General features: G+C 47.8%; 1 protein-coding gene across 1 annotated transcript in view; it reads left to right on the plus strand.

Annotated features, from left to right (window-relative positions):
• Positions 1 to 16472, plus strand: part of TXNRD1 (thioredoxin reductase 1) — an 88887-nt gene extending 72415 nt beyond the window's left edge. The window contains exons 13-14 of the mRNA XM_049626719.1: positions 1886 to 2020; positions 14555 to 16472. Coding sequence (XP_049482676.1) covers positions 1886 to 2020; positions 14555 to 14617 — 198 coding nt within the window. The 3' untranslated portion in view covers positions 14618 to 16472. The remainder of the gene's footprint in view (positions 1 to 1885; positions 2021 to 14554) is intronic.
• The last annotated feature ends 7148 nt before the right edge of the window (positions 16473 to 23620 follow it).

The following is a 23620-nucleotide window of genomic DNA, read 5'->3' on the forward strand; positions in this document are numbered from 1 at the left end:
TTATTTTGATAGAACATGCGAATGCGTGTGAGTGGGGGAAGGGCAGCAAGAATGGGAGAGAATCCCAAGCAATGCTTCGTGCTGATGGTGTAGGCTCAAAATCATAAACCGTGACGTCATGACCTGAGCCGAAACCAAGAGTTGCTCAACCGACTGAGCCACCCAGGCGCCCTGTCATGAGCAGTCTTAAACAAAAGCATGCTTCTAGAACTTGACCATGCTTGGGACATATGCTTTATTCGCTTTGAGTCAGTCATTTCACAGTGTCTACATGTGCTTGGTTTTTCCAGTATTTATTATCTGCTAGGCTTTGCTTCTTTTTGTATGCTATTCTCTTTTTTTAAATATAAAATCTTTAACATTTACAGAAAGATAGGGCAAGTACCTACCACCCAGATTCAGTAACGTTTCCCTCTTGAAAGAGGGAAACCATGACAGAGGAAATGTTTATTGAGCACTTACTATGTACCCTGTACTTCTTAGAAATCTACATGGTTTCACTTAATTAATTCTTACACAGTCCTGTGCAGTATGTGTTGTTGTTATTCCTGTTTTATTGATGAAGAAACTGAAGCGCATGCAAGTTAAGTAAGTGTGCTCAGGCTACTTGCCTAGTTAATGGCAATGGAACTCAGTCCCAGGCAGTGTTGATCCCATGCTATTAAGCATTATCCTATGCCTGTGTAATCTTTTGTATTCCTTCTCGATCCTGTACTCCTCACTCCTTGCCCCAGAGGCAACACCGTCCTGGAGTGTCTCCCCTGTTCACGGTTTTATGTTTGCTCCCTGTTAAATATTATGCATTGTGGTTTAATTAAGAATGGTATCCTCAGCTAAAAAGACAAGCCTGCAACTTTGATATATCTCTTTTTTTGAGATCTACTCATATTATCAGATGCAAATCTAGTTTATTTTCAGTGCAGTGTGTTTTGTGCTTTATCCATACACTAAACCCCTGATTGGCAGGATGGATAATGTGAGAGTCCATCGTGGACTATGTTACCATACTTTGGCAACTATTTTCCAGGCAGCGATTGAGCCTTAGATAAGGCTCTGCACCCCACAGCCTGAGTTGCTTCATCTGTGATGAGGAGATTGGACTAGATAATATAGCTCAGTCATGAAAATCTGAACATTAGGATGCATCAGATTTCTCTGCCCTTGGCAGAGGTAGCCAGAGTCTGGGATATAGAGTTTATTCAAAGTAATTTCCATATAGGTATTTCAGAATTGCCAAACATTTCTCTATTGGTTTCAGAAATGTTTTCAGATTGGAAGCATCTTAAGTCTAACTGTGCTGTCTACCCCCAAAGCCTTAGTTAAAATGATTTTTAAATTTAAATGACTGCTTGTCTTTATTTAATTTTTTTTAGATTTTATTTATTTATTTATTTTTTGATTTTAAGTAATCCCTACACCCAGCATGGGGCTTGAACTCCCAACCCTAAGATCAAGAGTCGCATGCTCCACTGACTGAGCCAGCCAGGAGCCCCTAAATGGTGGCTGCTTTTAAACATCCCAGCTATCATAGATAGTCTATCTGGAGCCTGGAGACAACCAAATAAAGGAGATGAGGACACATCTGCCCCTTTGAAAACATTTTCCCGAACATTTTGGTGCTTATGGAGTTGCATACGTGTTGGCTTTTAATGATTTTCCCCCTCATCGCTCGAGGCCGGCTCTTGTCTCTTCCTTCTTGCTTGATGTAACCACCACACTCTGTTGGCCCATGTTGGAGTATCTTCAGCCCAAATCGCTTTTGGCAACTGTAAATATAAGTCTTTGATCATTTCTGAACAGGGTTTTAGAACACACAGGGTTAATACGCTAGTCTGTTAAGGGGGAAAGAATCAGTGTGACCGTCTTCCTTTATTTTATATCTTAGGAACGTGTTGTCGGCTTCCACGTACTGGGTCCAAATGCTGGAGAGGTTACGCAAGGCTTTGCAGCTGCACTCAAGTGTGGACTGACCAAAATGCAGCTGGATAGTACCATCGGGATCCACCCCGTCTGTGCAGAGGTGGGTCACCTGTGCGTCGACAGCTCTGTTTAAAAGTGCCCGTCGCCTGGCTGGCAAGTGGCGGGTGTAGCACTCTGAACTGAAGCTGGGGTCTTTCTGCTACAGTGCAGCTACTTCCGTGCATCCTTACAGTTTGGCTCGTGATTGGGTACCTCAAAAAAGCCTTGGGTCTAGAAACCATTTTTCCTTTTCCAAATATTTTTCGTTCCTGATGGGAACTAGATAGTGGTAGCGTGCTATTAAATGGTAGGAATGATGGTGGGGATTTATTTACAGAGATTCAACCTTTTATCGCGTCTCCTCAGTTATTTTCACGGCTGGCAGCGACTGGTGCCATTCATACCCGGAAAGAGCTTCAGTTCTAGGTGTCCCAGAGCCATCCCGAGGCTAAAGGATGTTGTCTGCCTCTTTAGCTTTTGGTGTCAAAGGATGAGATTTGAAAGTGATGCTTTTATTTATTTATTTTTTAATTTTTAATGTTCATTATTTTTGAGAGAGCGAGCACAAGCCGGGAGGGGCAGAGAGAAAGGGAGACAGAGTCTGAAGCAGGCTCCAGGCTCCGAGCTGTCGGCACAGATCCTGACGCAGGGCTTGAACTCGTGAACTGTGAGATCATGACCTGAGCCGAAGTCGGACGCTTAATCGACTGAGCCACCCAGGCGCCCCGAAAGTGATGCTTTTGAAAGATGAAGCAGACAGTAGAACTGGAAGTCGACCGCTCTGGGCCTGTGGGTGTCCGTGTTTCTTCGTGCTCGTCTGGGGTCATGCCAGGGTTGAATGGTGTGCTGCTTACTGCCACGTAGGGCTCACGAACCACAAATGTGTCTCCTTTGGAGACTGGTGAAGGTTGGGGGGAGGTAGCTCATATGAGTCCAGCTTAGGATACGGACTTGAAAATTGTAGCCGTTACCTGGCGCCCCCCCCCCCCCCGTGGTTTCCAGGGCATACGTGTGCTCACACGCACACAGGTGTGCACGTTCCTGCCTGATTTCATCCAGGAGCTCGTTAACTGGTTGGTCTCTGTTCTTTTCGCCCTTGAACAACTGAAGTCTTTGCTGAGCGTGTGAAATGTTGGCTTTACGACCTGGAAGAGGGAGGGTTTTGGTTTCCTTTGGCTTTGCCTTTCCTGTGGTCAGGGGCAGTGTCTTCCTCTGTGTTCATATGCACCTGGCTAGGGTGAAAGCACACAGTATGAACAGGTCTAGTGACCAGGGCGTTATTCACAGAAAACTACTCTTTTTGTGAAATAAAACTAAACTTTTAAAAATGTGACCCCAAATTGAAAAGAGTCTAGATTGAAGCTCTTAAAGAATGTACGGTGAGTATGTCTTTTGTTCTGTATAATGACCAAGGCTGTCTCTGCCTAGGGAGGGAACCAACTAGCCTCATTTTTTTCAAAAACTCTTTTAGTGAGAACATTAGTGTACGAACTCCACTCGTCTAGGGCTTATGTGACGAAGTGCCACACACCGGGTGGCCTACCACAACAGAACTTGATTCTCGCTTAGTCCTGGAGGCTGGAGGTCCAAAATCAAACGTCGACAGGGCCATACTCCCTCCCACGGCCCTCGAGAAGACTCTTGCCTGGCCTCTTCCAGCTCGTGGTGGTCGCTGGCAGTCCTGGGCCTTCCTTGGCTCGCTCCTGCATCCCGGCTTCCGTCTTCCTGTGCGTGGCCTCACCTCCTGCATGTCTGTGTCTGGATTCCCCTTATTAGAAGGACATCAGTCATTGGATTAGGGCCCACCCGAATCCAGCCTGACCTTATTCAAATAAGGTCCTGTTAACAGGCACCCGGGGGAGGGCTCGAGTGTATCTTTCTGGAGGACTTAACCCACAGCAGTGAGTATACTTACAACTTCAGATGTCAGGCCACCATACTTAAAAACGACAGCAGCCATCTCTGACGTGGATGAAGAGACTTCTCAACTTGCGTATGTGAGCGTCTAACTTTTTAAACCTGAACTTAGCTGTCGGTGGGCTGGTTAAAAGACGGACTCCCACTGTCCGCACAGGCAGCGGCCAGCGGGGTGGTGTCGGGCGAGTTGACCGCCGGCCAGGCGGGGAGATGCGCCAAAGAGTTAGGGCTTCCCGGAGCCAACCAAAGGCCTCTCCTCCTGGATACACCTGGCACATCCGGGGACCTTTGTAAGTCTCTGCTGCTGTGCATCTCCATCAGTCAGTTCCCGTATGACTGTGAAGCTTGCAGACTGAAAGTTTCACTGCTTTGACGGGGCTTAAAAAAATTTGTTTTTCCAAGCTGGTGGTTGATGAATGAGAGAAAAATTGGGAGCTGTCTCACTCCGTGAACATGTTTGTTGTGCGGTTCTGTGTGTAGCGCTGTGCTGGGCGCTTGGGGATACAGCAGGGATTTAGGATGAGATCAAGAAAGAGCAGGAGGCAGCTGAGTCCAGGGCCAGATGCAGTGGAGCGTGACAGGTCCCCATCAGGGAAATCCAAAGTGGTGTCTGGAGGAGGGAGTTCTCGTCTGAGACAAGTAAAACGTGCTGGGAGAGAGCCAGTCAGAGGGAATAGTAAATACAGGGCCTCTGGGAGGGATCGTGTTTCTTCACGCAGCTGGAAGACCCTCAGCACTGCTGGAGCTTGGAGAGCCCAGAGAGAGGTGAAGAAACTATGCTGGGAAAGGAGGTAGGAAGGTCGGTGTCCTCGTAAACCGAGGCGGGGTGTTTGGGCTTTATCCTGGGGCCTTTGTGTTCAGCCGAGAGAAGGTTGGATGGGGCAGGAGTGCCGTGATCAGACGTGCCGTGAGGAGAAATCCCTGGCCACGCTGTGGCACGGGACCTCGTGGGCCAGAGCAGGCACATGCGGAAGTAAGGATGTGGTGATGGCCTGAACTGGGGCGGGCGGGGCAGGGGGGGTGGCGGCAGTGGACATCGAGAGGCCCTGGTGGATTTGAGAATTTGAGAGAGAACTAGGAGGTGGGCTTCCCTGAAGTGGGAGGGGGAGGGTGTGGGAGTGAAGGGAGCAGTAGCAGAGAAAGCAGGGTCCAGGGGAGTCACGCTGGCTGTGGCACTGATGTCCTGTGTGTCAGGCACTGTGCTCTCTGCGGAAGTGCTTACGCGAATTCCCCGGGGGGGGGGGGGGGGCGGGGAGCAGTAGTATCTCCATTTGACAGATGAGGGCGGACCCTGGGGACAGAGGGGCTGAATAACTTGCCCATGGCTCTCCAGCTTGGAAGTGGCACAACCAGGATTCTCACCCAGGCAGTCTGGCTCCCCAGGCGCCCGCCGCTGTGTGAATGATACTCCACCCGTAGGCCCCTTCTACGGCATTTGACACGGAATTTAAAAAGTGGCCACAAGAGTGTGGTGGAGACACACACAGCTGGATTGTAGTCTCAGCAAGATCTCCGTGAACCTGGCCACAGCACCCAGCTTTTCAGGCACCTTAGTCTCCGTGTTAACTAAAACAGAGGTGTGACGTCTAAGTCCTAGGGCTGATGAGCAGTGCTGTGCGGAAAGTGTTTGGGAGAGTTCCTGCACCCGGTACTGGTATTGGTGGTATTTCGTTATAGAAGATGTGGCTTCAGTCAAGGTGATCGTTACAGTGTTTTCCTTTTAAATGTTTCTTTATTTATTTTGAGAGAGCGAGCGTGAGAGATCTCACGCACTGTGAGTTCATGACTTGAGCCGGCGTCAGGAGGTGGACGCTTCACCGACTGAGCCACCCAAGTGCCCCCACAGTATTTTCTAAGGGGGTTGCAGGGTGTGCTGGGCAGGGATGCATAGTTTGAAAGCGCTCCTCTCTGGGGCGCTTGACTAGCTCAGTCAGAAGAGCATGTGCCTCTGGCTCTCGGGGTCGTGAGTTCAAGCCCCACATGGGGGATAGAGATTTCGTAAATGAATAAATAAAAACGTAAAAAGAAAGAAAGAAAAAGGTTCTCTGGTGATTTGTTAAAAAATTTATTTAGGAGCGCCTGCTGCCTCAGTCGGTAGAGCACATGACTCTTGATCTTGGGGATCGTGAGTTTGAGCCCTACATTAGATGCAGAGATCACTTAAAAATAAAATCTTAAAAAGAAACGTATGTAAACTAAAAACAACAACAAGAACAAAATAATTCACCCATTTCTCCCACCCCCCACACCCGCCTCTTGCAACCATCATTCTGTTTTCTCTGTGAGCTTGTGTTTTATGTTGTTTGTTTTTGTTTTTTGAGAGAGAGTGCCCATGAGTGAGGGAGACAGACAGACAGACAAAGAGAAACAGGATCTTAAGCAGGCTCCACGCTGAGTCTGGAGCCCAACACGGGACTTGATCCCACGACCCTGGGATCATGAGTCGAAGTCAAGAGTCAGATGCTCGACTGATTGAGCCACCTAGGCGCCCCTGTTGTTTTGTTTGTCTGTTTGTTTTCTAGATTCCGCATGTAAGAGAGCTGCTATAGTTTGTGTTTTTCTCTGTCTGATTCATCTCACTTAGCATAATGTTCTTGAGGCCATGCATATCGTTGTGTGTAAGTGGCAAGATTTCATTCTTTTTTATGGCTGGCTAGTGTGTGTGTGTGTGTGTGTGTGTGTGTGTGTGTAACACACACCACATTTTCTTTATCCATTGATGGGCATTTAGGTTGTTTCCCTATCTTAGCTATTATGCTCTAGGGAATATGGGGGTGCAGATATCTTTTCAAATTAGTGTTTTTGGGGGGGAATATATACCCAGTAGTGGCATTCCTGAATCACATTCGTAGTTTTGTTTTTAATTTTTGAGGAACCTCCGTGTTGTTTTCCATAGTGGCTGCAGCTAACTTGTATTCCCCCCGACAGTGCACAAGGGCTCCCTTTTCTCAGCATCCTCACCAACACTTACTCTTCACTTTTCGAGACTAGCCATTCTGACTGGTGTCAGGTGGTATCTCATTGTGGTTTTGCTTTGCATTTCCCTGATGATGAGTGATGTGGAATATCTTTTCGTGGCCATTTGGATGTCTTTGGGAAAATGTCTGTTCAGATCTACCTATTACTTAATTGGGTTATTGGATTTTTTGCTGCTGAGTTGTACATTTTTTTTTTTATACCCCTCCGTATGAAACCAGATTTTGAAAAACCAAAATGTTCTGACCCTTGACTATGGAAATACTTTTTTTTTTTTTATTTTTTTTAAACTTTTTTTTTTTTTAACGTTTATTTATTTTTGAGACAGAGAGAGACAGAGCATGAATGAGGGAATGTCAGAGAGAGGGAGACACAGAATCTGAAACAGGCTCCAGGCTCTGAGCTGTCAGCACAGAGCCTGACGTGGGGCTCAAACTCACAGACCTCGAGATCATGACCAGAGCCGAAGTGGGCCACTTAACCGACTGAGCCGCCCAGACGCCCCTGGAAATACTTTTTAAAGCTTCTTAATCGAGGGAAAGTGAAATTTGATTTGTAGGGAATTTTTAAGGACTCTTTTTCTCCGTGTTAAATGGTGGGTCTAGCTTGGGCAGCAATTGGATATGCTACTAGACCCATTGGTTTTTTTCACGTCCAGCCTCATGCTGTAGGGAGGTGGCACACAAAACGCCCCCGGAATGTTTGTTACTAGTCCACATGAGGTATGGATGGAAATGAAAAAGGAAGGGTTAGAAACTTTAAGACCTATTTGACAGTATCTGATCTTGGCTTTTAATTTTACATGCCTTTTAAATTTCATTTTCTAATACATTTTTATTGAATTTCACAAATGTTAGTCCACGAGATGGATTCGAAGTAATAATTTAAAAACTGGTCTGAGCACTGTTCTCAAGTGTTCAGAACCAGCCACAGCTCCCCTGGCCGGCTGTGCATTGTTTGCGGAGCGAATCGCTAGAGTGGTCTTCATACCGTTTTGATAAAATAACCTGGGCAACTGAGCGATCTTTGGTTCTGAGGAGTAATTACTTAGAAAAGCAGACAGATTCGTCAGTTGAGGAATTGCTATAAAAGGAGGAGAGAGTACTCTTGTTTTGAGGACTGTGGTGTCAGTACAGGTGGCGGGGGTGGGGAGGGTTGTAACGCTTGGAGAATCAGTAACGCATTGGTGCTATTCAGTGTGAAGGTAGGGCGGTGATAATTTATTCTGGACTTCTGAGCAGCAGTAATTGAATAGGAAACTGATGGCACATCACTTAGAGGAGTAATTTCAGCTAACCAAGTTTATCCGTAGGGGAAAAGTAATAGCTCGAGAGGAGAGAACGTTAGAAAAGACCCCTGTGAAATGTTTTTAAGTGAATCTTAGTGCCGAACATCGGAAGTTTTAATTAGCAACATAATTGTGGCCTAGAGTGGAGGGTCTTGTGAGGCTGGGAGGTAGTGGCAGACCAGAATGAGGTACAGCAGCCCTTGACCTTTGTAAGTGCTCTTTGTGTTGGGTTAGAAAAGCATGAAGAGGCAGCCTCCATGCTCATTTTTAAAATATGTGTTTTATGAAAATTCTTTTTTTTTTCCTTTTATTTTATTTTATTTTTTTCTTCAACATATGAAATTTATTGTCAAATTGGTTTCCATACAACACCCAGTGCTCATCCCAAAAGGTGCCCTCCTCAATACCCATCACCCACCCTGCCCTCCCTCCCACCCCCCATCAACCCTCAGTTTGTTCTCAGTTTTTAACAGTCTCTTATGCTTTGGCTCTCTCCCACTCTAATCTCTCTCTTTTTTTTTTTTTTCTTCTCCTCCCCCAGGGGTTTCTGTTACGTTTCTCAGGATCCACATAAGAGTGAAACCATATGGTATCTGTCTTTCTCTGTATGGCTTATTTTTTTTATTTTTTTTTTTTCCCTCTGGATGTGACCGTTTATTTTCAAGCCCTTTCACCTTCCGAAGGGCCCCTCCGTGGCACAAGCAGCCGGAATCGCGGCTGGGTGACACTGAGGGGTCACCTTTTGACCCCAAATGCAACCATCCAGGTTTGAGGAACAGACCTGAGCCCGCAGGTACGCAGGGCGGGGCTCCGCGGTCACGCCAGGCTTGGGTTCCTGCCAACGCTCTCCAGCCACTGCGTAAATCAGGGGTCCCCAGCGGCAGCCCGGGGGTCCCTTCTAAACGCGGCGGCTTCGGATGACAATTGAACTCCCGGAATATGATACTCTAGAGGAGAGCTCCGGAGGGCAAATCGCTCTGTATGGCTTATTTCACTTAGCATCACACTCTCCAGTTCCATCCACGTTGCTATAAAAGGCCATATTTCATTCTTTCTCATTGCCACGTAGTATTCCATTGTGTATATAAACCACAATTTCTTTATCCATTCATCAGTTGATGGACATTTAGGCTCTTTCCACAATTTGGCTATTGTTGAAAGTGCCGCTATAAACATTGGGGTACAAGTGCCCCTATGCATCAGCACTCCTGTATCCCTTGGATAAATTCCTAGCAGTGCTATTGCTGGGTCATAGGGTAGGGCTGTTTTTAATTTTTTGAGGAACTTCCACACGAAAATTCTTAAAACAGCTATGTACAAATAAAATCTTGTAAGAAATTGACCTCATTAGTTTTCTCATCAAGACCAATCAGCAGTGGCACATGCTTTACCATTAGCATGTTATTGGTACAAGAAAAATAACTAGGAGCTCTTTTTTTAAAAATCTTGCATTTTTGATGGGTTTAGTTTTTTTTTTTTTTTAAGTTTATTTTACTTATTTATTTAGAGAGAGCGTGTGAGCAGGGGAGGGGCAGGAGAGAGAGGGAGAGGAAGAATCCCAAGCAGGCCCTGTGCTGTCAGTGTGCAGCTCGAACCCATGAACCCCATGAGATCATGACCTGAACCGAAACCAAGACTTGGATTCTTAACGGACTTGAGCCACCCAGGTGCTCCCGATGGGCTTAGTTTTCTATCCAAATCTACCAGTTCTATTTCTAAAATAATTCCTGAGAAATAAAACTTAAGCTCGTAAACTTTCAAAGACTTTTACGTATCTTTGCTAACAGATGAGTGTCTTATTTTTTTTAAATGTGAATCATTCATATTTTCTCCTGGCTTCATTTTTGTAATGTTTTAAAATACTGTCCATTGGGTCTACATTTTTTAAGGTGCTGATGATGATAAGGTGCTGATGCAGGAAGTAAAAAGGCTTTGTCACTGCTTTAAGAGTGAAATGAACCAAGGATTTTCTCAGTAATGTTCCTTCTGTACATAAAAGTATTTTCTCCTTTTATTCAGAGGTAGTTTTGGTGCTGATTGTTATTGCTTTGACTTGCATAAGTGAAAGTGGCCTTGATTTCTTGTACTTTTTCCTCTTTGTATTAAAAACCAGGAAGGCGGTTATTTCTCAGGAATCAAAGGGTAGCTGACCAAAAGGTTTGTCCAGGTGTGCCAACAAGGATACGGGCACTCTGTGAGTCTTGCATCCCCTGGGGACTCACCTAAGCCATGGCCTCCAGTCTTACTAGACGCTTAGTGTGGCTGCAAAAGCTTGGCCTGTATGTAGGGGAGGCTAGAAACATACCCGTGTTTCCCTCTAGCTTGCTTGGTGTGGCCAAAAAGGTTTGGATCGCAATCTTAATTATACTCAGCCAAATATGTTTCTGAATTTGATTAACTGAACACAAAGCCTTTTTATGTTTTCGTGACTGGGCAATACGGATGGACAGTTTGGGTGATGATTTGGGTCTGTTCCTCACCGGTGCTCTGTGGGCATCGTGGATCAGCTGTGACCCCACTCCTATGCCGCTTTGCTCCAGGCCCCACTGATGAAAGCAGCCCCTTCCCGGGGCATTTTTGGCTAAGTGGCAGAGGGGAAGGACATGTAAAAATGCGTGTGTTGGTGCTCAGGATTTTCAGAAATGACACATCCCACTTCTGTACATGTGTCCCCAGTCAAAGCAAGCCCTGGGCCCCTAACATCTAATAGGGCAAGAGTATATAATGTGTGGTCTACACAAAAGGTCTTCACAGGGAGGTGAAGGCACTCTATGTTTTGGAAACTAGCAAAAGTCTCAGAGGAGTTCAGTCAGAATTATAAAGACAGGAACTAAGTGTCAGTGTTAACACAAAGATGAGATTTGACAGAGGAGTGGAATCAGACCTCATAACTGATTACTTAGCAGCAGCAATGGAGACAGAAGAATTAAGCATTAATTCCGGATGTATGGCCTGGTAATGGCATTCACCAAGGAGCCGGATTAAGGGTTCAGTCTTGGACACGGTGAGGTTGACGTGCCATCCGGGAAGAGGTGTTCGTTAGGTCTTACTGGCGTGTAGTTGAGGAGGGACACGGTGGCTGGGGAGATAGTGGATTCATCTGCCCGAAAGGGAGAGGCGGGCTAAATGAGATGTGTGATGCGAGGGTGTCCGGGGGGAGCGCTGGGGGTGGGTGCCCTGGGCAGCACCTTCTGGCCTCAGCGGCGGCATTCGTGCGGCACACTGAGTAAGTAGAGCAGGTGGCTGGGCTGCACGGCCCGCCTTCCGGGGGCTCCGCCAGCCAGCCCGTCAGCCCGGGCAGATGAGCATCCCAGCATGCCTGGTGCCGTGGTGGGGGGCGGCCACAAGACAGGGATGTGGGCACGGTCATTCTCACGGGACAGGAAGAGGAAAGAAGGAGTTGTCAAAAGGGAGGTGAGGTCGACGACGAGGGCTACAGAAGGCTGTGCGCGGGGAAAACCGCAAGGTGCCCTCTGGGTTTGGTGGCCGGTGAGTCCCTGATGAACCCCAGGAGAGGTGCTTCGTTGGCCTGGCGGGGATGGAAGCCAGATTGCAGTGAAATGAGGGATAAAAATAGATGATGAGTACTGACAGCTTAAGATTGTGCCTGTAAAGAGGATGAGACGGTGGTGGTAGAGGTGATCCTAAGGTTGAGGGAGGATTGTTTTAGGATAAATGCAGTGTGAGCCCTTTTAAATGCTAAGGAGCAAGAACCAATGGAAAAGGCAAGGTGAAGAATCAAAAGGTGTGGGTTCAGGTGATGTGTGAAATGAGAAGGCGAGGGGATGGGATCCAAAGCCCAGCCTGGCAGAAGGAGGAGTTATGGAGGAGGAAGGAGAGGCTCGCCCTGGGTGGCGAGCAGCAGGCAGGTGATGGTAGGAAAATGTGTTCTCCCTTTGTTACGTTTCCCTGAGCTGGAGGAACTTCCTTTAACATTTTTTGGTAGTAGAGGTCTGCTGGTGACAAAGTCTCTTAGCTTTTCTTTGAAATGTCTTTATTTTGCTTTCTTCATGGAAGGAAGTTCTAGGTTGACAGGTTTTTTTGTTTATTTAGCACTTTGAATCTGTGCTTTGTTGTCTTCCTCTAAAGAGTACTGAGTTTTGTTTTTGTTTTTGTTTTTGTGGTAGACCGTTAATGTCCTTGTGCATCATTTGATCCTTTGGAAACTTGTTTTTACGCTTTGTTAGGGTGGTTTAGAGTAGCTTTTATTCTGGCGCTAGTAATGCTTAGCCCTATTTTTATTTTATTTTATTTTATTTTATTTTATTTTATTTTATTTTATTTTATTTTTATTTTATATTATTTATTTTAAGTTTTTTTAATGTTTATTTTCTTGAGACAGAGAGAGAGAGAGAGAGAGAGAGAGCAAGAGAGAGCATGAGTGGGGGAGCGGCAGAGAGCAAGGGAGACACAGAATCACAGAGCCCGACGCAGGGCTCAAACTCACGGACCGTGAGATCATGACCTGAGCTGAAGTCGGACGCCCAACCGACTGAGCCACCCAGGCGCCCCAACCCTGTTTTTAGATGTGGCTTTCTAGGGTCTCTACTGATTGCTCAGAGAAGCCTCTTGACTCTGGTTAGTGAGAACTGGAGCATCTCCCAGCCCTGAGTGGGTTCTGGTGGTGGTCAGCTTCCAGCTCTCTGTCTGGTGTTGTGTCTTCTCTGGCTTCATGGAGCCCTGCCCTCTAGGTGTGCACAGCTTGGTATTCAGCCAGAGATGAGGGGACAGCTCTTCCTCGGGGTGGCTGCCTCTTGGGAATTTGACCCCCCAAATCCCAGCCGCCTCTCCCTCCCCAGCCTCCACTCTGTCTCTTCGAGTCCCGGAGATGTCTGTGTTCTCTCTGGGCTCCTTCCTCCTACTGCACCAGGGTCTTGCAGATGCTTCCAGATGGAAAGCCAGGCCTATTGAAGAAGGCTCACCTTGTTTGTTTCTCTTTGTTAGGGAATTACAGCACTGCCTGTTGTCTGGTGTTTTGCCCAGAGAGCTGGTTTGGTACCAATTACTCAATTAGATCAGGAATGAAAATCTGTTTCTAAATGTATAGAAGTATTAGGTTTCTAAAAATCTTGACTGTAGGCTTCCTATTTGGTAAAACTACAAAGGTAAGCAACTGATGGTAGCTTACCATCGGTAGACTTCCAGACTTTGGATTTGGCCAAGAATTCGCAGTGCATTGCCTGCATTGGCACTCCACAAGAAATTCTGTGTGGTGCTTGGGCATACCCGCATTAGAACGAATCAGGCCATTTGGGACTCCTGCTAAAACTAAGATTCCTGGGCCCTACCCTAAATCTGCCATATTAAGATCAGTATAATTTCTGTGTGTTTTAATCAATGTGAATAGACTTTGTTCACCAAAGTATGAGGATCATTGTTTTTGTGTAGACCCTCTTGCGCAGTAGCCAGTAAAACAGCTGCCTGACGATGTTAAGGCTCTAAGTCCGTAAGCACTGAGTGTTTGTAAGGATATGACACGAGGTGGTCTCATCAGTCACTACAAATGAAAGTATCAGTTGGTCAGGCACCCTGGGGATCCAGTCGCCTAGAAGTGACGCATAGCCTCCAACCCATCAATTGTGTGTCTAGCTCTGGGTGCAGGGAGACGACTGGGACATCGCGGAGCCTATCGCAAACAGCGTATCAGCAGTAGCAGGGATAGCCAGCTCTAGGAGCCTGGGTGTGTATGTGTAATATATTCACTGTTTGATAGTCGAGTTCTGTAGTCTATAGTATGTATCGTATACTAGAGGAACTGAATACTACTCGGTGACAAATGGAAGAATTAGAGCCATTTGTATCCATATGGGTGAATTACGGAAATATAGTATTTCCGAGGAATACTGGGGCCCAGGACGCAGACAACAGAACAGTGCATCTGTCATCTTGCTATTTAGAAGCAAGGTTGTGAGAAACCTACAAAAGGAATGCAGGGAATGTATAGGAATGGTGAGCACTGACTGGGAGAGGGGAGGAAGGAGGTGATGGTGGGGGGACACACGTGGGGCTCTAACCACGTTTGTAATCCCTGAGCTGAGTCTATGAACACAGGGGTGTTTGTAATAGTACACTTTATACCTTTCTGCACATCCAAAATATTTCACCCTGCATTTCTTTTAGAGAATTGATGACCAGCCGCGGCGTCTCATTTAATTATTTTAATCACCCTCATGGTAATAAAGTTCTTCATTAGTTATAATCTAAATTTTTTTCTTTCACCTTGGTTTTAAAATGTCTTTCCCCTTTTATCCTCGGGAGAAGTTGTGACATTCCTGGTCATGTCACTTTCCTGTTTTTATTCATTTGAAGTGGTCCCCCAAGTCACTCTTGATGGGAATGGTGCTGTCTGTTCTAACTCCCTGTTAACTCATCTGTTCAGGTGTCTGAAAATCTCATGCTTTGTCCTCCCCGCAGGTATTCACAACCTTGTCGGTGACCAAGCGCTCTGGGGGAAGCATCCTCCAGGCTGGCTGCTGAGGTTAAGCCCCAGTGCGGATGCTGTTGCCGACACTCCAAGCCACTGCTGCGTTAACTTGCCCAAGTCCAAGGTGCAGATTTTAGGAAGGGTTTTGTGCTTTGGCACCCGCGTGTCCCGCGCTGGTGGCACCCAAGGCCCCCTTGGATCTCTCGGGTAGAAGGTGGTGGATGGAAGGCAGACAGCGTCGCACTGGGGTCACCGTGACGGACTGGAGCTGACACTCGGCAGCGCGTCGGAGGGCGCGTCCATGAAGTCACCGGCCCCAAGCCCCCGCGGTGGGCGGTGATGGAACAAGTGCCGAGCAGTTTTAGCGCGACCTCTCCTTTCTGGATTTGCTTATTCTCATTGTTTAGCTTTCTCAATTTGATCACTTTTTTCCTTTTTTTTTTCCTCCAAGGTGTACGTGATTACTAGAGATGAGAAACGTTAGCAGTCGATTTTTGTCCAAAAGCAAGTGTTGTCTAGAGTGTGCAAGTAAGGTGCCTCGCGCATGAGAGGCACTCGAAGGCTGCATAGGCTTGTCCCGTGAGAGAGAACGGTCCCGGGAGTCAAGTGACTCACCTGTTGAGCAGGGTCACCCCTAATGAGTTCCGTGTCCACCAACGAGTACGTTTATGATTGAATCTGGCCAAATTTGCCCCATGTGCCACATCACCAGTTGTGAGGTGACGGCCCCTTGGCCAGCCCGTCTCAAGCGACGTTCCCCGGCGTGGAACTTGTAGCATGGTTCCTGCCAGTACTCATCATGGAGGCAGAGGTACACCTTAGATGGGGAAAAACAATAAATGTTTTCCTTTACTTGGTTTATTGTGTGTTGGTCAAAGTGAGCTCTTTTGCAATAAGAAACATTTAATTTGTGTAATACTGTTTTTTTGTTGTTGTTGTTGTAACTTTAGCTTTAAGTTAAACACACAAATATCACGGCCTTACTTTTCACACGTGCTGTATGTATCTGCCCCTTCCTAAGAACCACATTCATAGGAAAATAGGTCTTCCCACACTTAGGATTTAACTCTTCTGTGGTGATCGTTTTTTTAAGGAAGCTATTAATATCGTAAGTTATTATTTTTGAACACAGGTGGATGTGAAGGATTTTCATTGAAAAACCGAATGGTTTTGACTTTTTCTGCTGAATGGATGACCGTTGCTGGCAGAATGGTGGCAGGTTTTGCGCTCCGTTAGCTTTCCAACTCGTCTTATTACAAAGAGGGATTGAGTCTGCAGCTGTAGATTTCTGCGTGAATGTGCTGACTGTTCCAGGATTACGTGGAGGCCACCTTCTCTTTCTCTGAGTTGGCTTTTAAACGTGTGCTGTGACCACCGGGCCTCCCGTCCGCAGGCCCTCCCCTCTGCGTGTATTCCAGCCGCAACCCCGAATGCTTGGTTCAAAGTACATTTCTTGGTCACCTCAGGGACCTTCTGCGCCTGCCTGGCTCTTAGTCAGCAGAGCGCCTGCGCCTGCCCCCCGGGGCGCTGCCTCCCGCCCTCACCCCTGCAGTGCTGTGAAGAAGGTGGGAAGGGACAAAGAGGGGAGTTGAGGCAGTTGACTGTGTTCAGTTTTATTTATTTTTTTAACCGTTGTTTTTTTTTTTTTTTCCTCCAAGCCTGCCAGTCTCTGAAGTTAGAACAATAGGCAGTATGATTTTCGTGCCTAATCATGTTGTGATTCTCTCTTCTTAGTGGGATGGAATGTTCTGTCCCCCCAAGAAGGATTACACTTTATATATAGATTTGTCTTATTTAGATTCTGTAATTGCCCACTGTACTGAGATTCCTATTAAATTCCATGTATTTTTGTTATGTATCTTCTGGGAAAAACAGACAATGTGAAACATTAAAAGGTATTAATATCCACCCTGTGTGCCTTCTTATTGAATGATGGTGTCGGGATTCTTCGCCGGATAGAGTTCAGGTTCTGCGTCGACGATGACGAGAACTAGCTGCTGAGATTTACGTGGTGGTGCTGTTGCCTCTTCCGATTCCATCCTCCAGCTTACTTGAGGTCGTGACCTTTAGAGCGGCACCAGCCCCCCACCCCGCCGCCCCCAACCACACCCAGGTGCACTCTGTCTCGGTCCCAGCACTCCGTACGTCCGCAGCTACGTACCCCTGTTACCTCCCCACACGGCCGCGTGCGGGTCTGTAATCCTTCCTCTCCGGACCGAGCAGTCCTTGGGTACGGATCCACTGGTTATGACCATTCCGGCTTCTGGCCGTGTCTGGCACACGGTAGGTGTTCAGGGCTCAGTTGGTTCACTGACGTGCACCTGATTTTCTTATGCATCAGTTGTTAAGCAGAAATGTCTATTTTGTGTTAACCCGGACCGAAACCTTTCCAAAATGTCTGTTCCATCCCGGGCGATTGCCGAGGGCTGACAGCATCAGCCCGGTGTGTGTTTGCCGCAGCACGTGCCAGGCCCTGTGTCCTGACCCACTCTGGCTGTCCTTATCCTTCGTCCTCCAGCAGCTCTCCCAGGAAGTACTCCCGGACCCACCCATTTACAGATGGAGAAACAGCCCCAGGTAGGAATCCTCGCTCAGGATTACACTGCTGCTTAGTGACGCAGCAAGCGTTTGGACCCAGAGCTAGGTCTGTGGCGTCACAGGCCCAGCCTCTTCGCCGCCTTTCCATACTGCCTCCCCTCCGTCTGTGACACCTGCGAGCTCTCGGGGCTGCGGAGTCCGTTCCCGGGGCCCCTCTCTTCTCGCATGCCGTTGCACGGTGTTGTCGGCACAGTTAATACGTACTCCGAGGTGTGTTAGCGCTTTTCCTGACTGGTCTCTACACTGCCAGTTTATTTCCACTCTTTGTAGAGCCAGGATTTCATTGCTCAGACTTCCCTCGCCCCAAGCCCTCAGTGTCTATCGGGGGCCTCTAAATAGGCACATAGTCCCCTGGCGGACACAGGGCCCGTCACCTGCACCTGTGACCTCTGCTTTCACTTGCCCCTTCTGGTCATGCCTGCTCTGTGCTCCACATACTCTCGACTCCTGACCTCCCTGCTCCGGACCGCCTCCATCGAGGATTCCCTACATGCACTCTGCGGTACTCTGTGTTCTCTCAAGAGCACTTTGAATTACTCTGCGTGGAGACTGCCGTATGTGTCTTGTCTGTCTCTGGCTCTAGATAATCAGGGTTCTTCCCCTCCGTCAGCCCCCCACCCCGCCCCCCAGCTTCTAGCACAAGGCCTGCAAGAGGCTTGGCTGATGGAGCCTCTTACGCCTGGCTCAGGACCTATCGGACAAGGCCACTTTAGGGAGCCTGTTAATCTCTCCTCTTACCTCAGGAACCTTTGATTCTCATGTTAATGAAAGCTGAAGAGGCGGAACGTGAAACCGTCCACCTCAGCAAGGAGGAGAAAGGCAAATTAAACTGCTTTGAGAAACCATTGCGTTCCACCCACACCGCACATTTTGAGTCTGACGGCATCGAATGTTGGCAAAGGTGTGGAGCGAATCGAGCGCTTACTTACCATTGGCAGGAGTGTAAATGAACCGGTACAGTCACTTTGGAAGACAGTTTGACGTTAGTACGAGGTGAAAGCTGCACAGCCTGGTGCCCGGCTCTTCCACGCTCAGATACACAGCCAGCACAGTAGGCGCGTACGGGGATCCGTGGCGCTGTGAGGAACAGCAAAAAGCAAAACCTGGAAGCAGCCCCAGTAGCCATCAGATGAGGACGGACACACGAATCCACGCAAGAAGACTGGAGCAGCCGTAGCAAGATCTAGAACACGAGGGATCGGTCTAAAGCAGTGCTGAGTGAGAAAGTCACAGAGGAATACGTACAGTGTGATTCCATTGCGTAAACAAACAGGCAGAACTAGGCAGTGTGTGTGTGTGTGTGTGTGCGTGTGTGTGTGTGTGAGAGAGAGAGAGAGAGAGAGAATTGGCATAGAACCGTAAGGGAAAGCAAGAGAATGACAGTTGAAAATGAAGGATCCAGAGTGTAAGCTGCTCGTTACCAACTTAGAGTGGAGGATGGGGTCACTAAGCGGCCGCTAGGAACCAAAGGTCCCTTTCCTAACCCCGCTGGAGCACTTCTGCGTCTGTTGCGTCATTATTTATGGTTTTTAGGGATGTTCCTTTGTGTCTACACAGCACTTCTTTCAAGCGGCTTTAAAAAGGGAGGGGGCAGCTTGCAAGGTTAGCCGACTGGGAGGGAGCCGGGACCGTCTCCGAGGAGGTTTCGCACACAGAGCTAGGAGACCAGGGTCTGAGGAGAGAGAACCCAGACGTACGTCCTTCTCTTGTATTTCTCAGATGCCGTGTTTTGTTTTGTTACAAATTGAGGGTCTGTGGCGACCCTTCATAATATTGGTGCCGTTTTCCCAACAGCACCTGCTCACTTTGTGTCCCATTTTGGTAATTCCGGCAATATTTCCAACTTTCTCATTCTTCTGTTTGTGACAGTGATCTGTCATCTGATGTTACGACTGTAATTAGGGGCCACCACGAACTGCTCCCGTACAAGGCCATGAACTTAATCTAGAAATGTGGTGCGTGTTCTGACGGCTCCACTAACTGGCCATTCCCCTGTCTCTCTCCCTCCTCTTCTGTGAGACACAGAAATATTGAAATGAGGCCAATTAATAACCCCACAGCGACCTCTGCATGTTCAAGTGGAAGGGAGAGTCTGTCACTTTAAATCAAAAACTAGAAATGAGTCAGCCTGGTGAGGAAGGCATGGCAAAAACCATGACGGGCCCACAACAGAGCCTCTTGATCCAGTTAGCCAAGCTGTGAACACGAGTTCGTGAAGGCAAGAAAAGTGCCACTCCAGGGAACACGTGAGTGATGAGAAAGCCAAACAGCCTTCTTGCTGATACGGGGAAAGTGTGAGCGGTCTGGATGGAAGAACAGAGCGGTCACAACATCCCCCTTAGGCCGAAACCTAACCCAGCGCAGGGCCCTGAGTCTCTCCCATCCCGTGAAGGCTGAGAGAGGTGAGAAAGTTGCAGAAGAAAGGTTGGCTCATGAGGTCTGTAGGAAGAAGCCGTCCCTATCACATAGAAACAAGGAAAGTGGCTTCTTGAGCTGGAATCTACTCCTGGTGAAGATGCTGTGAAAGTGTTCAAGTGTCAAAGGACTTAGAATTTCACATACACTTAGTTAGTAATACAGTGGCCGAGTCTGAGAGAATGGGCTCCCCCAATTTTGGAAGAAGTTCTGCTGTGGGTAAAATGCTGTCAGACAAGCATCGCATGCTACAGAGAAGTCGTTTGTGAAGGCAAGAGTCGGTCAACGCAACAGACTTCACTGTTGTCTTATTTTAAGAAACTGCCGCAGTCACCCCAGCCCCCCACAGCCAGCGCCCGGAGCAGTCAGCAGCCGTCAACATCGAGGCAAGACCCCCCACCAGCAAAAAGATGACGACTCACAGAAAGCTCAGATGATGGCCGTTTTATTTTATATTCTTTTAATTTTTAAAAATGTTTTTATTTATTTATTTATTTAATTTTTTTTTTAAGTTTATTTATTTTTGAGACAGAGACAGAGCATGAATGGGGGAGGGTCAGAGAGAGAGGGAGACACAGAATCGGAAGCAGGCTCCAGGCTCTGAGCTGTCAGCCCAGAGCCCGACGCAGGGCTCGAACTCATGGACCGCGAGATCGTGACCTGAGCTGAAGTCGGACGCTCAACCAACTGAGCCACCCAGGCGCCCCTTTATTTATTTTTTAAAAATGTTTTTATTTATTTTTGAGAGAGAGAGCGCACAAGCAGGGGAGGGGCAGAGAGAGAGGGAGACACAGAATGCGAAGCAGGCTCCAGGCCCTGAGCTGCCAGCACAGAGCCTGACGCGGGGCTTGAACTCACGAACCATGAGATCATGACCTGAGCCGAGGTTGGACACCCAATTGACTGAGCCACCCAGGAGCCCCAATGGCTATTTTATTTTATTAATAAAGTGTTTTTAAACTTAGTTATGTACTTTTTCCCCCTGACATAATGCTACTACACACAAGAAGCTATAGTTTAGCATGAGCATAACTTAATGTACCAAGAAACCAAAATACATATCGACTCACTTTATTCTGACACTGTATCACTGGAACGGGACCAGCAGTGTCTCTGAGGTGTGCCCAAACGGCAGAAGGCCTTTCCTGACCTTCACTCACCACGATTGCATCCTTGATCTGAGATCCAGGAGTCGGCTAAACATAAACTTGAGTTTTGGGGTCATTTGTGTCACAGCAGTAGACAATGGGAGCCAAAGAGCGAGGTCAGAGAACAGGCAGGCCAGGTCTCTTCCCTAAACCCACTTTATTTTTTTTATTTTTTTATTTTTTTTTTAATATATGATATTTACTGTCAAATTGGTTTCCCCCTAAACCCACTTTAAATCAGAGCACTCAACTTTGAACATTTCATAAGATTTTATGTAGAAAAAGAAAAGAGCTTTTGTTTTGTTTTTTTCTTCGAGTTTGTGAATTTGAAATTCCACTGCAAGAAAGCAGGATTTTACTGCAGGATGTTTCCTGCTAATGCCCTATAGCTCTGACACCATCCACCCCCCACTCCTTGGGGGGGTCTCACAAGGAGCCGAGCAGAGCAGGGATGGGGCGCTTCTGGATCTTTTGGCCGTCTGTGAGTGCCCGCCCCCCACCCCATGACCAGCCTTATGACAGTCGTTTGTCCGTCAGGTACTATTTCATAGCATAGAGATTGGAAAGGGAGGTCAGCTCCTCTGAGTCCAGTTACAGGTGCAGAAACAGAGCCAGACGTGAAGCTGTCTCCTCGACATCAAGGTCAGGGGTGAACAGGTGTAAACGGAGCTGCGACCAGAAGCCATCCTGGCTTGCAGCTATGTGCCTTTGCACAGCACAATACCGCTTGGTTCCTGCCACCATCTCCTTTGTAGATTGTCCCACATGCTTAAAAGCACCAGCCACGCAAGCACACTCTCGACTGCCATGAAAATGAAGGGCAGGAAAGCACGTGCTGACTCTGAAAAAGCCGATAGATAAGCAGGTCCTTGGCCCTGCGGTCGGCACACAGTAGGTGTGCGGGAGTGCATGGCGACTGGCCGGCGGTGAGGCGTGGGGAGCCCGTGGGGTTGGCTGCCCCGCAGGGATGATGGGGATTCCTTCTTGTATGTCAGGGAAATGCGGTGGGGCCTGCCCAATAACTGCAAAAGCAAACACCCTGGGTGAGTGTTTGCTAAATGAATGAAGAGACAGGAGACCAGATTATGGATCGCTCCTTCCATCCGAGGCACAGTGGTTACGAGGTGAATAAACACTATGATGGTTAGTTTATGTGTCATCTTGACTGGATCAGGGGATACCCAGATATCTGGCTACACACTACCTCTGGGCGTGTGCGCGTGAGGGTGTTTCTGAAGGAAATTAGCATCGAATCAGTGGGCCAAGTAAAGACGTTTGCTCTCCCCAGTGTGGGTGGGCACCATCCAATCCATTGAGGGCCTTAATAGAAGAAAGAATTTGGCTTGTCCTACCTGATTGCTTGAGCTGGGATATTTATCTACCCTTGGTGCTCCTGGATCTCAGACCCTTGGACTCAGACTGAGTCTGAGCTGGGCGCCACTAGCTTTCCCGGATCTCTCCAGCTTGCAGACGGCAGATCGCGGGACTTCTCAGCCTCTGTAATTGCATGAATCAATTTCTTATAATAAATCTTTTCCTATACATATATCCTATTGGCCTAGTTTCTCTAGAGAACTCTAAAACTCTGAAGGTGTGTGTGGTCAGGTAGGGCGGGTGAATGCACATAGTTACTCCTTCATTTCTTTTTTAAAAAATGCTATGGATGGGGCGCCTGGTTGGCTTAGTCAGTTAAGCATCCGACTCTTGGTTTCAGCTCAGGTCATGATCTCAGTTCTGTGGGTTCGAGCCCCGCATCAGGCACTGTCCTGGCAGCGTGGAGCCAGCTTGGGACTCTCTCTCCCCTCTTTCTCTGTCTCTCCCCAGCTCGTGCTGTCTCGCTCTCTCTCAAAATAAATAAACTTTAAAAAATTCTTTAAAACAAAATGCTATGCAGTGCACCTGAGTGGCTCAGTTGTTAAACATCTGATTTTGGCTAAAGTCAGGAGCTCATGGTTCGTGAGTTTGAGTACCACATTGGGTGAGCTTGAGCCCTGCTTCTCTCTCTCCCTTTCTCTCCTTCTCTCTGCCCCTCGCACACGCTCTCTCTTTTAAAAAAATGCTATGCAGGCAGGAGAATTCAGCAATGAACAAAAACATCAATAAGTCTTTACACCACAGTGGAGGGAAACAGGCAAAAATAACAAGTCACATGTATGGAATGTGAGCTGGTGTTAAATGCCATGGAGAAAAATCTAAGCAGGGAAAGAGATAGGGGTGTGGATCCTGGGGAAACAGAAAACGGAAGATGGGAAGGCAGAGAGGGGAGTTGTAAGTAGCCTGTGGAAGATTCCAAGCGCTGGCCAGTGCTTTGGGACGCATTCTGGGGCCGGAGCCGGGATGGGGGTGAGGTGAGTGAGGCCTGCTCACTGAAGGCCTCCTAAGAGCGGGATCAGCCCTTGCACAGCTCTGGGAATTGAGTTCTGCCCTCTGGGCTCCACCTGCTTCTCACCCTGGTCCCGAGCACCTAATGGGCAGTCCGGCTTTGGGCCGGTTGACATCCTGCCCCAGCCCTGACCAAGGCAGCACGGTTAGAATCACAGCTGTGCCAACCGCTGGGCCAAGTTATCTGCGCTCAGCCTCGCTCAGTTCCCTCCTTGGTAAAATGGGGCTGTTAACTTGTACCTTCCGAGGATGTCTACGAGCGTTTAAGAAGTTGAAAAACATAAAGCACTTAGAACATAACCTTACTGTGTGGAGAGCAGGCATATGGCAACATTGACTGTTGTTATTACATGATTCGGTCGGAGTGAAGAGTGGAAAAGAGGTCGGAGAAACAGATGCGTAGGCAGCTCCAAGTCCGAGCAAGAGACGGAGGGAGCCTGGAAAGGGCAGTTGCCGTGGAGAAGGTGGGGTAGTAGGTATGGAGAGAAGAGCAGTAAACCCGATTGTGACACG

The sequence above is a fragment of the Panthera uncia genome, chromosome B4, assembly GCF_023721935.1.
Source record: "Panthera uncia isolate 11264 chromosome B4, Puncia_PCG_1.0, whole genome shotgun sequence".
In the NCBI taxonomy this organism is placed as follows: domain Eukaryota; kingdom Metazoa; phylum Chordata; class Mammalia; order Carnivora; family Felidae; genus Panthera; species Panthera uncia.